At 39.7% G+C, this 13,786-nt stretch overlaps 1 protein-coding gene across 2 annotated transcripts in view; it reads left to right on the top strand.

Annotated features, from left to right (window-relative positions):
* The window catches only part of TPCN2 (two pore segment channel 2), a 30,445-nt gene extending 17,061 nt beyond the window's left edge, over positions 1-13,384 (top strand). The window contains exons 15-26 of one of the 2 annotated variants that reach the window (XM_086472100.1): positions 38-97; positions 184-312; positions 930-979; positions 3,448-3,547; positions 4,526-4,597; positions 6,609-6,682; positions 7,063-7,153; positions 7,276-7,358; positions 8,460-8,541; positions 10,070-10,155; positions 10,861-10,929; positions 13,148-13,384. In XM_086472100.1, the coding sequence (XP_086328226.1) occupies positions 38-97; positions 184-312; positions 930-979; positions 3,448-3,547; positions 4,526-4,597; positions 6,609-6,682; positions 7,063-7,153; positions 7,276-7,358; positions 8,460-8,541; positions 10,070-10,155; positions 10,861-10,929; positions 13,148-13,247 (996 nt within the window). In that variant the 3' untranslated portion in view covers positions 13,248-13,384. Of the gene's footprint in view, positions 1-37; positions 98-183; positions 313-929; positions 980-3,447; positions 3,548-4,525; positions 4,598-6,608; positions 6,683-7,062; positions 7,154-7,275; positions 7,359-8,459; positions 8,542-10,069; positions 10,156-10,860; positions 10,940-13,147 lie in introns of those variants that run through there. The other variant, XM_086472101.1, reaches the window with a different exon arrangement.
* Positions 13,385-13,786: the final 402 nt, after the last annotated feature.

Below are 13,786 nucleotides of genomic sequence, written 5' to 3'. Positions count from 1 at the left end.
AAGCTGTGGATTCGTAAAATATTTCTTGTTGTTGAAGGTGGTTTTGGTGATGGATGCAGATAAGCAGCCATCTGAAAGAGATGACTTCTTCCTGGGGGTAAGACACAACAGTATTGATACAGTTATTGCTGTTCACTGAGGTGTTAATAATCCTAATAATTATTTTTATTTTGGGGGATGAAGGCTATCAACTGCTTCTTCATCCTATACTATCTCCTGGAAATGTTGCTGAAAATCATAGCAATGGGCTTCAAAAGATACTTGTCATACCCAAGCAATAGATTTGATGGACTTCTGACTGTAATTTTGCTGGTAAGCTTTTTGTTAACTTCTGTATTTCCAGAGTTGTCGCACAGGTTGATTAGGAACTGGTAGAATTGCTTTTTGTGCAATGCTAATACGCTAGGTTAAACAGCATGAGTCAGTGTTGTGGTTTTCAGTGGCTTGAACGTTGTGGTGGCACATGGTTCTCTTAGGGTCTCCTTTCTGGAGGTAGGCTTTTTTAAATCGATGGAAAAGGCAAGCTTTCTTATAAGCAGCCTTTTTACTGTTATTTGGAAATGTTCTTGGAGTAATTACGTAAGGAACTCTGTTACATAGCTAAAAATCACTTTACTTTCTGAAATAAAAAAAGAAAGTGGCAGAAGATTACTTGGTAGAGCCTGAAATCCATATGGCAGGTGAGGCCAAATTCCCAGTTAATGTAATTCACTGTATATTCTTATATGTGTCACTGCCGGATAATGTGTGTACACTGGATTAATTTGGGGAATTCCTACTCAAATATGACAATTTCAGAGCTTTAAAGTGAGTCACGTTAGCGGCTTAAAGCTCTTGAAAATGTTTCCTGTCAAAAAGCTGACATAATTCTTGAAACTCAGAATTACAAAGTAAGGTTTTGACTGTTTTTTTTCCTTCCCTAACTAAAGGTTTTGGAGATTGCAACGTTTGCTGTGTACGGATTTCCTCATCCTGGTTGGTACGTAATCTCTGAACTGTTGCCCTTTGCTCAGCGTCTGGGGTGGGTCAGAGGAATATACACACACATTCATACATGCTTATGTCATCACACCGTGATTGTCAGCCCAGTGCACAATTTACCAAACCTAGTGGAATTCCTCGTTGTAGTCACAAGAGGCCATGCAATATGGCTAAGTAAAAGAAAATCATTAATTTTTTTCATTAAATTTAGAGATCTATTTAGCTCTTCTGAGAGGGATGCATTTATATTACTTGTCTGATGTAAAATATTGTCTTAGCAGACCAGCACTTACTAAAGGTGCAGGAATGGGCATTTGGTACAACATACACAGCCAGCTACTAACCTGGTACGTTTCAGTATCAGATTGTCCATGAGCTCAGTTCTATGAATTCCTAAACAGCTGGTGAAGCCTCTTCAACCCTGTATGTGGATTGAAGGCTGAGTTCTGTTTTGTGCTGTAAAATTTAGTAGAAAAGTTCCCACAGACTTAAACTGTTTATCTATACTGGAATAGCAAGCAGTTGTATTTTGATTTTTCATAAGTTCAACCAGTTCTTGGATAATTATCCCGATCTTTGTTTTTGTGATCAAAAACATAAACGTCATTGTTTCATCTCTTAAAATTTGAAAGCTGTCACCACAACAAAAGAGGAAAGCAAAGGACTTCTGGAAGATTTCCTGACTCTTACTTCCAGGGGTGATTCATAACACATTCTGATACTTTGTTTCTTTATACAAGCTTACTCTTAAGGCAGTGGCTTTCCCTAATTTTTCAGGGTATTTGTTATATTTCCATCAAGAAGTTGTCTTAATTTACACTAGTATCTGTGAAGAGACCTGGTAGACCTTACGGCTTGAAATGGGTTTATTTTTGAACACTACTTGCACTCCTATCACCCCAAAGCGATTGTTAAGTGTATCATAAGTGTATCAATTGCTAACAATTTAATGGCATTAACTATTGATATAACTTACAATTGATTATATTTGGGGTTGATTTTGCCCTTTGATTCTTAAATGTAGATACACTACAATAGTATCTTGAATGTAATAGTTAGATCTTTGTGTCAATCACTGCAAACAGATTACAACCCATGTGAGTCATTCTGAGGCCTGATGCTGCTTGCGGTGTATGCTGTTGGTCATTGCTTGGTCTGTAGATGTAACATCTTCAGGACAGGACTAAGATGTGACTTACTATAGAATATGTGTTCTGTGCAGTGTTGTCTTAAATAATTTCTTTTATTATTAAGTGTTGAATATATTGGTAATGCAAATCATGATTCAGCATCTGTGTCAAGAGGGACCTTTTTCATTAACATCTGTTACCCCACCACCACCTGCCCACCTTTCCAGCAAAGAAGCATCCAGCATGCCGGTCTAAAAGTCAGCTCAGCCTCAGGCTGAGATTTGGAATATGCGTATAAGGAGGAAGGTTGGCAAGACAATCTGTCAGCTTAATGCTTTTTTTGAAGCCTAACTTCAGCCAAGCATACCCTGGAGGATTAAGGCACCATCTTTGTGGGAGTTCCTGGAGTATCTTGAGTTAGCAGCGTTTTTATTTTGCTTTGTTTTCTGAAAGGACCCTCTTTGGTGCCTCCTCCCCAGCAGGATGAAGGCCACTTACCCAGGTGTTTTAGTACAAACATGCATTTTAAAGAGCACTATATGCATATTTAAAACCCCAGGCTAAATGGATCTTTGCTTTCATCAGTTACTAGAGTTTACTGTAGCTGAGATTCCTGCTGAGTAAATTAATGTGTTTCCTTTTACAGATTATAAATTTTCATATAGGATAATTGAGGCTGGAAGGGACTTCATGAGACCTGCAGTCCAGCCTCCTGCTCAAAGTGAGGCTGCACCAAGTTACTCAAGGCTTTATCGAGCTGAGTCTTGAAAACTTCCAGTGACAGACACTTGCACAACCTCTGTCTTACTGTCCTCATGGTTAACAAGTTCTTCAGGTCTTCCTTATCTAGCGTTAGCCTCCACTGTTTCAGCTTACACCTACTGTCCCTCGCCCTCATCCTGTGCCCCACTGAACAGCCTTGCTTCTGTCTTCTTGAGGACCGCTTTGTAGGTATTAGAAGGCTGTTGGTAGATCCTCCTGAAGCAACACTCTCCAGGCTGAAGGAGCCCGGTTCCTGCAGCTTCTGTTTGTAGTGTAGGTGCCTCAGCCCCTGACCATCTTGTTGGCCCTCTGCTGATCTTGCTGCTGTTTGCCCCTTTCTTGTATTGGTGATTCCAAAACTGGATGCAGGGCTCTCATCAGTCATGGGCTGTAAAGAGTGTTTACATGAGGAAATAAAACTTTGGGGTTTTTCTCCCCAGATTTTTTAATAGGCTATGGGTGTTGACCAAAAGTTGTGGGTAGTTTACAGTTGCTTGCAGCCCAGGGGGATTTAACTGTGTTTTTCTGTCATGGGCTGTTTCTCTGATATGTTATTTTCTTCCATCTTTCCTAGGAGACCCGAGTTCATGGGCTTATTATCCCTGTGGGATATGGTGCGATTGGTGAACATGTTAATTGTGTTCAGGTTCCTGCGGATTATTCCTAATATGAAGGTGTTTATTCCTCCACACTTCTGATTTCTTTGTTGGTCAAACGATAAAGTTCATTAAAGCCTTTCAGAATAACATGTAGATTGTTGTTCAGAATAACATGAGACTGCAATTCTCTTGCACCTGAGTGGGTATATGACTCAGCTCTAACTGACCAGACTTGCACAGCACCTCACTGTCTCCTTAACTGGTTCTCTGTGTTGAGGTGGCAGGGAAGTTTTGTTGGTGAAACTACAATTGATGCTGGTATTCTGAAGTGGGCAAACGCATCCAGAAAAGCTTCTGCAACTTGTGTATTGCTTCAGTGTTAATCGGATAGAGTGGATATGATATCCCTGGAGAACTTTGTACTTGGGAGGCGATAGACTTGCTTTCACGAGAGACTGCCAGACATTTTGGCCATGCAAGGGGTTGTTTGGGACTGAGTTATTTCCTAGTATGGCTATTTCCACCAGAATATGTGTACTTGAATTGAAATAACTTTGGTTGTTTGTTATAATCCCACATTTAGACTTGCTTGAAAGCTAAACCCCAATTAATGTCAGGTGCGGGACTTGTATCTTAGTTCAATAAGCCGTAAATATCTACCTGATGTGATCAGAGGTTATAATGTCGGTGGAAAGTGTAAACCAGGAGTTATGTGGATCAGGGGATCAGATATGAAGGAGTCACCACGGAGCTGTGGGATGCTTGTGATTCCTTCCCGCTGCCCCCTCCCTGCATTCTAGTTTTAGTAGACATACAGCCCTTTAAGTCACAGCCTGTGTGTATTTAAAACTTATCATAATGTCTGTGTATGAGGACTTTGGCGTTGTTCATTCATTTTAAGTACCTCATGGAAATATCACTGTAAAAGATGTCTTGCATTTAGATATAGCTCGCTTTCCTAGTCGGTATTTCTTTGTCCTTTTAGTAAAAATAATTTGATACGGATTGGAAATATGGTGAATGTCATGCATTTAAAATTCTGCTTTGTTTTAGTTCATGGCTTTGGTTGTTACTACATTGCTGGACCTGGTAAAAAACTTGAGAGCCTTTGCAGGAATCCTTGTGGTAAGTCATGGTGCAAGATTGTAATTTCCTTATGGTTAGCAGTATAATAAGGTATGTCGTCCACAAAGTAAACAAGGTTCTTCGACAATCACCTTGAGCAGTAACATTTTACGTTTGCCAGCCAGTTCTTCTCCAGGGCATGTCTTGTTTTGTTAGGGGCTCTGCACAATGGCAGTGCCTGTTCATCAGTTTCCTTTAGGAGTGCCTTTAAAGATTCTTTGACACTTCCTCAGAGTGCTTGCCTCAGGGTAGGTACTCTAGTTTCAAATAAGAGTAGCCTAGTTTTCCTTACCTTGGCTTGCTTATGTTAAATTAAATAGCAAAACCGCTTTAAAATTGTTTTCGGTTGAGAAGGTCTTGAGATGGCGTATTTGGACATGATTTTTAAAAGCCTCTGCCATCCTGGTTTAGGTATGTCTGTGTAGAGCATGTACTCTCTAAACGTGGGATTAAAGGATGGATCGCAGTGCATGATGTCCATTACATAAATCCTCTATTTCCCAGCTCTTGAGTTTCTCTCTTTGCAACAGTGTCTTCCTGGTAGAGCAAGGTAGTGCCTGGGTAGGTTGTTTTGTTGTGGTTTGTGGGGGGTTTTTTAGGATACCTTAATTTGAGGTAATGGTTAGAGACCAAGGATTTGCTGTGTGCTAGGTGTGTGTGTTTGCTGTGTGATACACCTGGGCTGTAGCGTTCTGCTGGAAGCTCTTTTCATTTCTGAAAGACATAGCTAAGATGGCAGGACCCTGTAGTAATATGCTTGATTTTATTTTTAGGAATTACATGTTGGTGTTTCAATGTGGTGTCCCTACCCATGTATGTAAGACATAACACTCATTAAGTGGTTTAAGTGTCTGCTGCTGATTGTCCTTAATGCCAGGAGTGTGAATTGTAGTTTTGCACCAGTTGTGAAACAAGACTGCGATGGTGTTTGACACTTTGATTAATTTAATTTGCTTTTACTTGAGGCTACATGGAAGCTGTCACTGAGCTTCTACTGTGGTGAAGTCTGACTCCATTATCAGCTGATGCAAAACATCTTTCCTAATGCTAGTCTGGAACACATGCTGATAATGTAATGGATTAGCTAATTTCTCTGGCAGTGCACGTTTTAAATATATCTTTTTCAAAGAATAAAATTAACTTTATTATTGCCAGGCCAGATACCCCATCTTCTGGCAGGCAGTGGAATGTCAGCTTCAACTTATCCAGTAGTGTTCAAAGTGCTGTGGTTCGTAGGTCAGGGCAGTTGCTCTTTCACCCCTCCCAGACTTCCCTCTTGGGTCGGTTTTGTAGCAAAATACGAAATATGACTAATGACATTTTTATTTGAAGACCCAGTTTGTTTCAAGCCATCCTAGGACAAACAGCTCTTTACTCAAAGGAGTGAAGTTGTAGTTATTTCTAGGACAATCCTTTCAGGATAAAAATTGCAAAGTCACCTAGGCAACTGCTGAAGACTGTGAAAGGTATCTCTTTAAAAAGAAGTTTGCATTTCTAACAAGTAAAAGGACAGGAGTTCTAAAATCCTTTGTGTTGCAGAAAGCTTTATTTTCAGACTAGTACAACATTTTTAAAGAAGTTGCTGATGCAATACTGACTTAGCTTTGTCCTTCAGTTAAGTTTAATAAAAGCTTGATTTCACTGAATCTGGAAAGTGGAAGGCTTCCCAGATATTTAGATTATCCGTTGTAAACATGCTGGTTTTTGGTTTTGTTTTTTAATTTACTATTCTGCAGTGTTAATAGTTAAATGTCAGCATTCTAAGACACAGAAAAGTAAAACAGGTCATAAAGTAAAATAATTTAATGTGTTTTAACAACTGAAAGTTAAATAGAATATTAAAAAGTAAGAGCAAACAGTTGAGTAATAGACATTTTCACTTTAATAGCTTCAGGCATTGTTCTTGATGAAACTCCTTTAACTGTAGTACTAATATGAATTCCATGTTAATTGCATTGTTTTCTTGTTTAGTGACAGAAATATTTGAAACTAATACTTGTATTCCTTCCAGGTGGTTTTCTATGCGTTTGCTATAACTGGCATAATGCTATTTAAAGGTGCTGTTGTTCCCTTGGGAAATGCCAGGTAACATTCTAAAGATCGCTACTTGGTGAGAATCTGTTTTTCGAAAGCATCTGCAACTCGGTACCTCTGAGTTGTCTGTGGTTGGTTTTGGGTTTTTTTTACTCTTATTCTTGGAGCCACCCTTCTTTTAATGTTAAATCACACAGACTTTTTTTATCTGTTACTCCTCCTGTTTCTTCTCACTGTATTGGAGTTGCATAAACTCTTATCTATAGCTTGAAATTTTACACTGCTGTAGCTTAAATACTTTTTTAAACTATTTCCCTTGTTTTCTGCCCATATGTGATACTTAACTTTGTACAAGGCACTCAGGAGAATCTTGTTTTTAAGGTATAGTACATAGAAAGTGATGCTCACATGAGCCTGTGATTCTCTTACAGCGCCATCAATACGACATATGACAATGGTACTCTGCAGTGTGGGACCTATGAACAGCTGGAATACTGGCCAAACAACTTTGATGACTTTGCTGTGAGTTTGGTCATTGATGGAATCCATCCCTCTTTCCCTCTCTGCTTGTCTCTTCCCCTCGTTTTCTGAGGCTGAAGTGTGTGACATAAGCACTCAGCTTCTGTTTTACTTACGTTATTTAGGCAGCGGTGGTGACCCTCTGGGATGTGATGGTGGTGAACAACTGGCAAGTCTTTTTGGAAGCGTTTTCAAGATACTCAAGTCCGTGAGTAGCAGTAATAATACTGAAAAGGTCCCTTATAAACGTAGCTTATAAGGTAACTGAGCAAGGCTTATGCGTGTAGCACAGTTCCTGCTATCTGCTAAGAGGGATGCTGCTCACCTTTCTATTGGGTATAGAGGAAATAAACTATACTTCATGGCTGTTCTTTAACTTGGGTAACCTGATGGTTGCTCCAGTGCTTGGTGGATGCCATGAAATCCGTTGTCACATGTAGAAGGGATTGGAAATTGGCTTGGTAGTCACCTTGTTCCAAAAAAAGTGGATTACTGAAGTGTATTATGAACAGGCTTGCAACATGTGTTGGGTGGGTGGCTCTTGCTGTAGAGCCAGTCTCAGAGAGTTGAGATGTTATTGTTGCTGCAACTAATTTTGGTCTGCTTCTGTGTCTTACCTGTGGGTGAACAATTTTTTGTATACTTAAAACCTTGGACATAGCTTTCATTTGTATTTAATTCCTTTATAGGAACGTTTGAATAAACTGGATAGCCTCTGGGTTGAGCTGTTCCAGTGATCCTTGGCTGGTTAACCCAGCCTGTAGTTAAGTTGTGGAATGCTCTTCTACAGGCTGTTGTGTGAGAAGTTTAACTTGGTCTGGTGAAGACTGGGCAAGTCGTGGAAGAGAAATTCCCTGGGATCTGCAATGAATGGAAGCTACCTCTAGCTCAAGAAATCTCTGAACTGCAAATGGTTGGAGATTGGGAGAGCACTTAGGGGGTAGCATCATAGGGATTTTGCCATGATTTTACACTCTTTCCTGTGCTTCTCCTTTCGACCGCTCTCAGAGGATGCTAGCCTAGCTGGATCTTTTGCTGTGATCCAGTACAGCTTCTACTAAGCTGCTTTTCTGTCCCGTCAGAGTTGGACTGGGATGTGAAGTGGGGGGAGCGAGTCTGACTAACTTAATAAAAGACTAAGATTTTTGGTTGGTTTTTTTTGTTGTTGTTCTTTTTTCAGACCTCCTTTTACATTGAGAAAGTAGTAGTTTTATATTTCAAGGGAAAATGTGAATTCATGGTGCTCTCTGGTCACTTTGAGGGTGAGGTTATTTACCACCTACTTATTGTCTGTTAATCTGATCTGCAGGTGGGCAAAGATCTATTTTGTAGCCTGGTGGTTGATCTCCTCTGTCATCTGGGTTAATCTCTTCGTAGCTTTGCTTCTAGAGGTAAGGAAGTGTGTCCTGAAGACAGGTTCTAATTTGTGTGGCAAATGAAAAGAACACAGGCAACTTTTTGGGGAAAGTATGCTGGTTTTGTCCATGTGCTTACTTAATATTTCTCTTTGCCACCCTTCCCCTGAGATGTTAAGGAAGCATTTTCTTTTTCCCTAGACAATCGTATGTTTTATTTGCAACTTTGAAATGCAAATCTGGTTGCATTTTGTTGGATGTGTACGTTTGTCATTATAGCTCACTCTCTATAAAGATCAAAAATAATTTAAGTATTATAAAATTGCTTGTCTCTCGTACATTAGCATTTAACTTCAGCAGTAGTTATTCAAGCTGCATCATTTTTATGTTTTGATTTGTCAGCAAATGAAGTTAGCACTTCGAAATTCACATTTTTATTTTGTGTCCTGTGTTTCTTCCCACCCCAGTTTGAATTATTACCCTTATTCAGTTCTGCACTAGAGGGGTGGAACTGCTTCCTTATTTTGAAGAGAACATCTTTTAGTGGTTTTTTTTTTTTTGAAGAAGCGATGGTGTGAAGAGCATGTAGTTCTGCTGGTTTCTCGTGTATCTGTACTTTTTTGCAAACCAAAATACCTTTTGAATTTGTGATGGTGAAGGGACTGTTAATCATAGCCATCTACTCGAGGTTATTCATCATAGACTTCTCTTATAAGTAATGGAAGAAATGGAGTACCTCTAGAGGGCACTTCGCCCCATCTTAAAACCTATGAAAATTTCTTTTGAAGATGATTGTCTTGTTGTTGACTGCACTGAGAACTAAAATTTACTACTGTAGGCAGAATGGCGAACTTTTAGACAGAAACTTAGGTATTAGTCTCATGCAGAGCCTCAGTCTTGCCCACGAGTGTTTCAGAAAAGACTCTCTGTTCCAGCTGGAGGCTAATCTTATGAAGTCTTCTACCTGCTCCACTTCTGCAGGGTCGTGGCCAAAGTTTGCTGTAAGAGCCAAGATGCAGCATTCTATAGGGGGAGGGCAGGATGTCACTGGTTTTCTCCCTTTTATTTTGCCCGAGCTGTCTGTCTACTCCATAGGAATTGATTTGTCAGAGTAATTTAAAATGGATAAGGGACCATGACAAAACCAGAACCTGAATTTAAGTTGTGATGCCTGGACTAGGAGTATGTTTATATATTGTTGCGTTTTTTAAAGATGAAAAAATTCAAAGCAGGTGAACTCTTGTGGGTAGTTCACACAGTTAACTTGGGGAAGGCAGTCCCTGCTAGGAGTAGAAGGCAGTAGGGCTGTCTTTTGCTCTACTGTTCTTTCAGTGTGTGATGAGAAAGTTATTTCATGCCCAAACAACAGGCTTGAATGAAGTAGTGACCTGCAGGCAATAAATATGCTGATGCCCGAATAAATTGCTGCTCTGACACTCTGTGTTAAAAACAAACGTCACCTGCCTCCCAAACCTGATCCGCAACACATTGGCCTGATATAACTTCTTTCCTAATGTCACTAGAAATAGCCTTTAGGTTTTTTCCTGTTCATTTTACATTTCAGAACTTTATTCACAAGTGGGACCGTCGCTGTCATCGAGAGCCTCTCTCAGATATTGAATACCAGAGGACAGTTGAACTCATGTTCAGGTGAGTTGAACTGAGCTTGATAATCAATCTAGTTCTCTGTGTTCATCTGTTTTAAAGAAAGTGTGCTGGCTGCAAGAGGGCCAAAGGCTTGTCTTCTGTTTCCTCCCCGTGAAGCAAACAGTTTCATCTGTTAGTATGGAAAAGTTCAGTAAGTACTTTAGTTCGGCCTGCTTTAAGCTGACTCCGTAGCCTAACCTTTATATGCTGGGGGCCCATAGCATGATGGGAGAGGAGGTGTTGGTGGGGGGGACTGCTGAGAGGAGAAGAAAAAGGATGTTGAGTAAAGTGATTCACATTCTTGGCTTATTATGAAATTGTGGGTGGTGAGTTGATACTTGATGATCATAGACGAGTGGAACTTCTGGTGCACGTTGGATATTCAATAGTAGCATTGGGAACGTGTTCTCATTGGGGAGCCTTTTCAGGAAAACAAATCGACTGACCTTCAGTTGTGTTGTACTGCCTGCAGGAAATTGCTTCCCTGCTTCTTGTGGGAAAACAGCTGCAGGTTTCCATGACGCATCTGTAAAGGATGGATCACTTGCAAGTAGATGCATCTTTAGGGAGCATCAGCTTATTGTAGCTTCAGTTCCTTGTTTCATTCTTGAAACAAGCACACGTTGCGTCTCAGAATGTACATTGCAAAAACAAATGCCGAGGAGTTCCCTTTGCTGCCCCTAACAACTCATGCTTTTATCTTTGTAGAGATGTTTTGGAAGAACCTACAGAGGAGGAGTTGGTGGAAAAACTGCACCAGCATCCACACCTGCAGCTATGTAGGTGACTGGTGGGAAGGACTGATCTATTTAGACCTCTGTTTTCTTGAGGTTGTCAGCTGGAAGAAACTGAATGGATTTGCTGTGAGGTGCTGTTAGAAGAGAAGCTTGTAGGACGGTGTATGAGGTTTTGCTTGGTAATTTTGTGCAGAAAGAGGTTTTTTTATTTTTGGTTCTTATCTTTTTTTTAAAAAAAAAAGATTTGAATCTCGCAAGTTTGACTTGATTTTAAGTTGCAATTTTAGAGGAATATTGCAGCTGTTATTTTTATAAACTGTTGATATCAGAAAGTTTTATTTTCTTTTTTTTAAGACGGGAAAGTGTGTTTAAGATGACAGTGCACTTTAAAACATGAACTTTGTAACCACTAAGCCTGCTACTTTTCTCAGAACAAGAAAATGGAACTGTCTTTTCTGGTAGGCGAGTGTGGTAAGGGCTGTGCCCTGCAATTCATGAATGGATTAGGCAGGACCAGAACAAAATCCTTAATCTTCTTGTAGTGAGTTGAAACACTGTTTTTATTGAAATGTGACACCAGCATCTCTTACCAAATTTTCAGGAGTTAATCATGTCAGAACACAATCAATTTCAGCTTACTAACAGGGGCTGCCTCCTTTGCACAGCCTCCTTTTTTTTTTTTTTTTTTCCTTTGTTTTTGATCTAGGGTTTGTGCTGGTTGCGTCATGCTGGTAACTTTGAGAGCAGTTATAACTTTGAATGGAGCAATTGCACTCGTGGTTTTCAATGTGGTGAGCTCTCCTTTAGAGTAAATATTCTCGTGTTGCTTTAGTGAATCGCTTCCTTCTACTTTATTCCAAGTCCTGTTCTACACTGTGTCGTATTCCATGAAAAAGCTGAGGGGAATGAATTTTGGCTGGAATGTAGCATCATGATCACTGTGAGTCTCCCACTTAAAGGTGGGGAGAAAAAAAAGTTGAGTGGGATAATCAAAGTGCTTAGCAGTTCAAATTTTCATTCGAGTCTGTTGGGAATTGAAAGTGCTCAACCAGTATTGCAAGACCACATTCTTTTAAGGCTTAATGACCACATGCTGTACACCACTAACTTTCACCTGGGTAATACTTTTTGGGTAAATAACTTCGTCGACAAATCTAAAGTGGAGAATTAACAGTAAGCCATGTCCACGTGCTTTTCATTATCCCTTAGTATTCCTCTAAAAAAGGTGTTTTTGTTTGAATCTTTGTCACGTAACTAGTAAATCACTATGAAGAATAGAATCAATTCCAACTAGTATTTTTTGTACGTAAAAATTAAACTACTGTTTGTGGTGCCTTGTCATTGAGATACTTGTCACCAAAATAGACGTTACTGTGGTTCTCTCTGCATTGACGAAGGCTTGGGGAAGGTAATTGGCCGTAAAGCACTGCTACTATTTGTAAATTACTTGATCCTTTTTTAGATAACAAAACATTTTTCAAAAGTGCCAAGCAGTCATCCTGTATACTTTTCCTTCCCTTTTTTTGTCATTTGTCTTTTCTTTCTTTCCTGCATAAGGGAGAAGAAAATATCTGGGTCGATGGTGCATTTGAGCTCAAAAGCATATTCCTGCTATATCGTAGCACTGTTCAGAAGCTGCGTGGTGATTCTTGTCTGTTTCTTTATCTTCTGCTTGTATTTTCCTTGTGCTGTGGAACAAAATATGTGTTGTAGCTTGCCTATGTGTAGAACAAATCTGAATGGACCTCTGAGCTACTCCTGCAATCTTTCTTTCCTTTTGTAATCTTCCCTCTTAAGCCATGCTCTTGTCTGTGTTCGGTCTCTTGTCTCTGTTCCAGAATAATCCACCCAGTAACTCACTTGCACTGGTTTCAGTGGCATTACCATGATTATTTTCAGTCGTGCCCTTAGAACACCCACCATGGCAAGTAGAAAAAGGCATCAGCACAGTTTTTCTAGGTTAGAGTGTGGGGTTTTTTCTGTATGGCTTTGTTGGGATGGTTTCTGCTCCTTCTAGCATGATGTAGTCACTGCCACCAGTTTATTGGCACTTACTAACAGAGGTTAAATATTCTATTTTACTTTTTTTACTGAAAACATATTAATTTTTGTTTTCCACTTTTCTGAATACTTGAAGTAACAGCTTTGCTTCGCCAAAAAGGAAGTGGCTGGTTCTTATCAGCCTGCAAGTTAAACTTTTTTTTTTTTTGTCTCTTACGGTGGTTTTTGGGTTTCGGTTGGGTTATTTTTGCCATTACATTCCACTACAATCTGCCAAAGCAACACAAATTGGTGTGGGATTATCATAAACATCACAAATGTCTCCATTACACAATCTTTGCATCTGGACGAATGTGAAGAAGGCTTTCTGAAGGGAATAGTCTTACTCTTGTTCTTGTTTCACATTTGTGTAATTAACTGAAAGTGTAACTAGAATTTAATACAAAATTGTGGTACCTAATGTCACTTGTACTGGAAGATGTAAATGACCACAAGTCTTACGCAATAATTGTCTAAATCATGAAAATGAATGTATGTAACTGGATAAAATTTGCGGTCAGCGTTATTAAAAAAATTCCTTTGTAAAATATGAAAATAATTGGGTTGATGAAATGTTTCTTGTGGTTTGTTTTTGCCCTTCCCCCTGCTACTGATTTCTGTTGTGCTCAGCATCTGTGCTCCAATTATCTTTACTAGTTGAAGGCTGGGCCCATGGAAGAGGGTGCATGCAAGTGGGACCTAACTGCCTGGCTTCAAAACGCAGGGCCTAAAGGATGCTGCTCTGTTCTTCTCCAGTTCTAGAGGCTCATATCATCTGTAGTACTTGATATGCTTAATTTTTAAAGCAAAGCTTCATTGGAACTGGGCATTGAGGGTGTTAGGCAACATGATTCCAT

The sequence above is a fragment of the Leptosomus discolor genome, chromosome 12 (assembly GCF_034619465.1).
Source record: "Leptosomus discolor isolate bLepDis1 chromosome 12, bLepDis1.hap2, whole genome shotgun sequence".
Taxonomy (NCBI): domain Eukaryota; kingdom Metazoa; phylum Chordata; class Aves; order Leptosomiformes; family Leptosomidae; genus Leptosomus; species Leptosomus discolor.
This window is presented reverse-complemented; position numbering and strand designations above follow the sequence as displayed.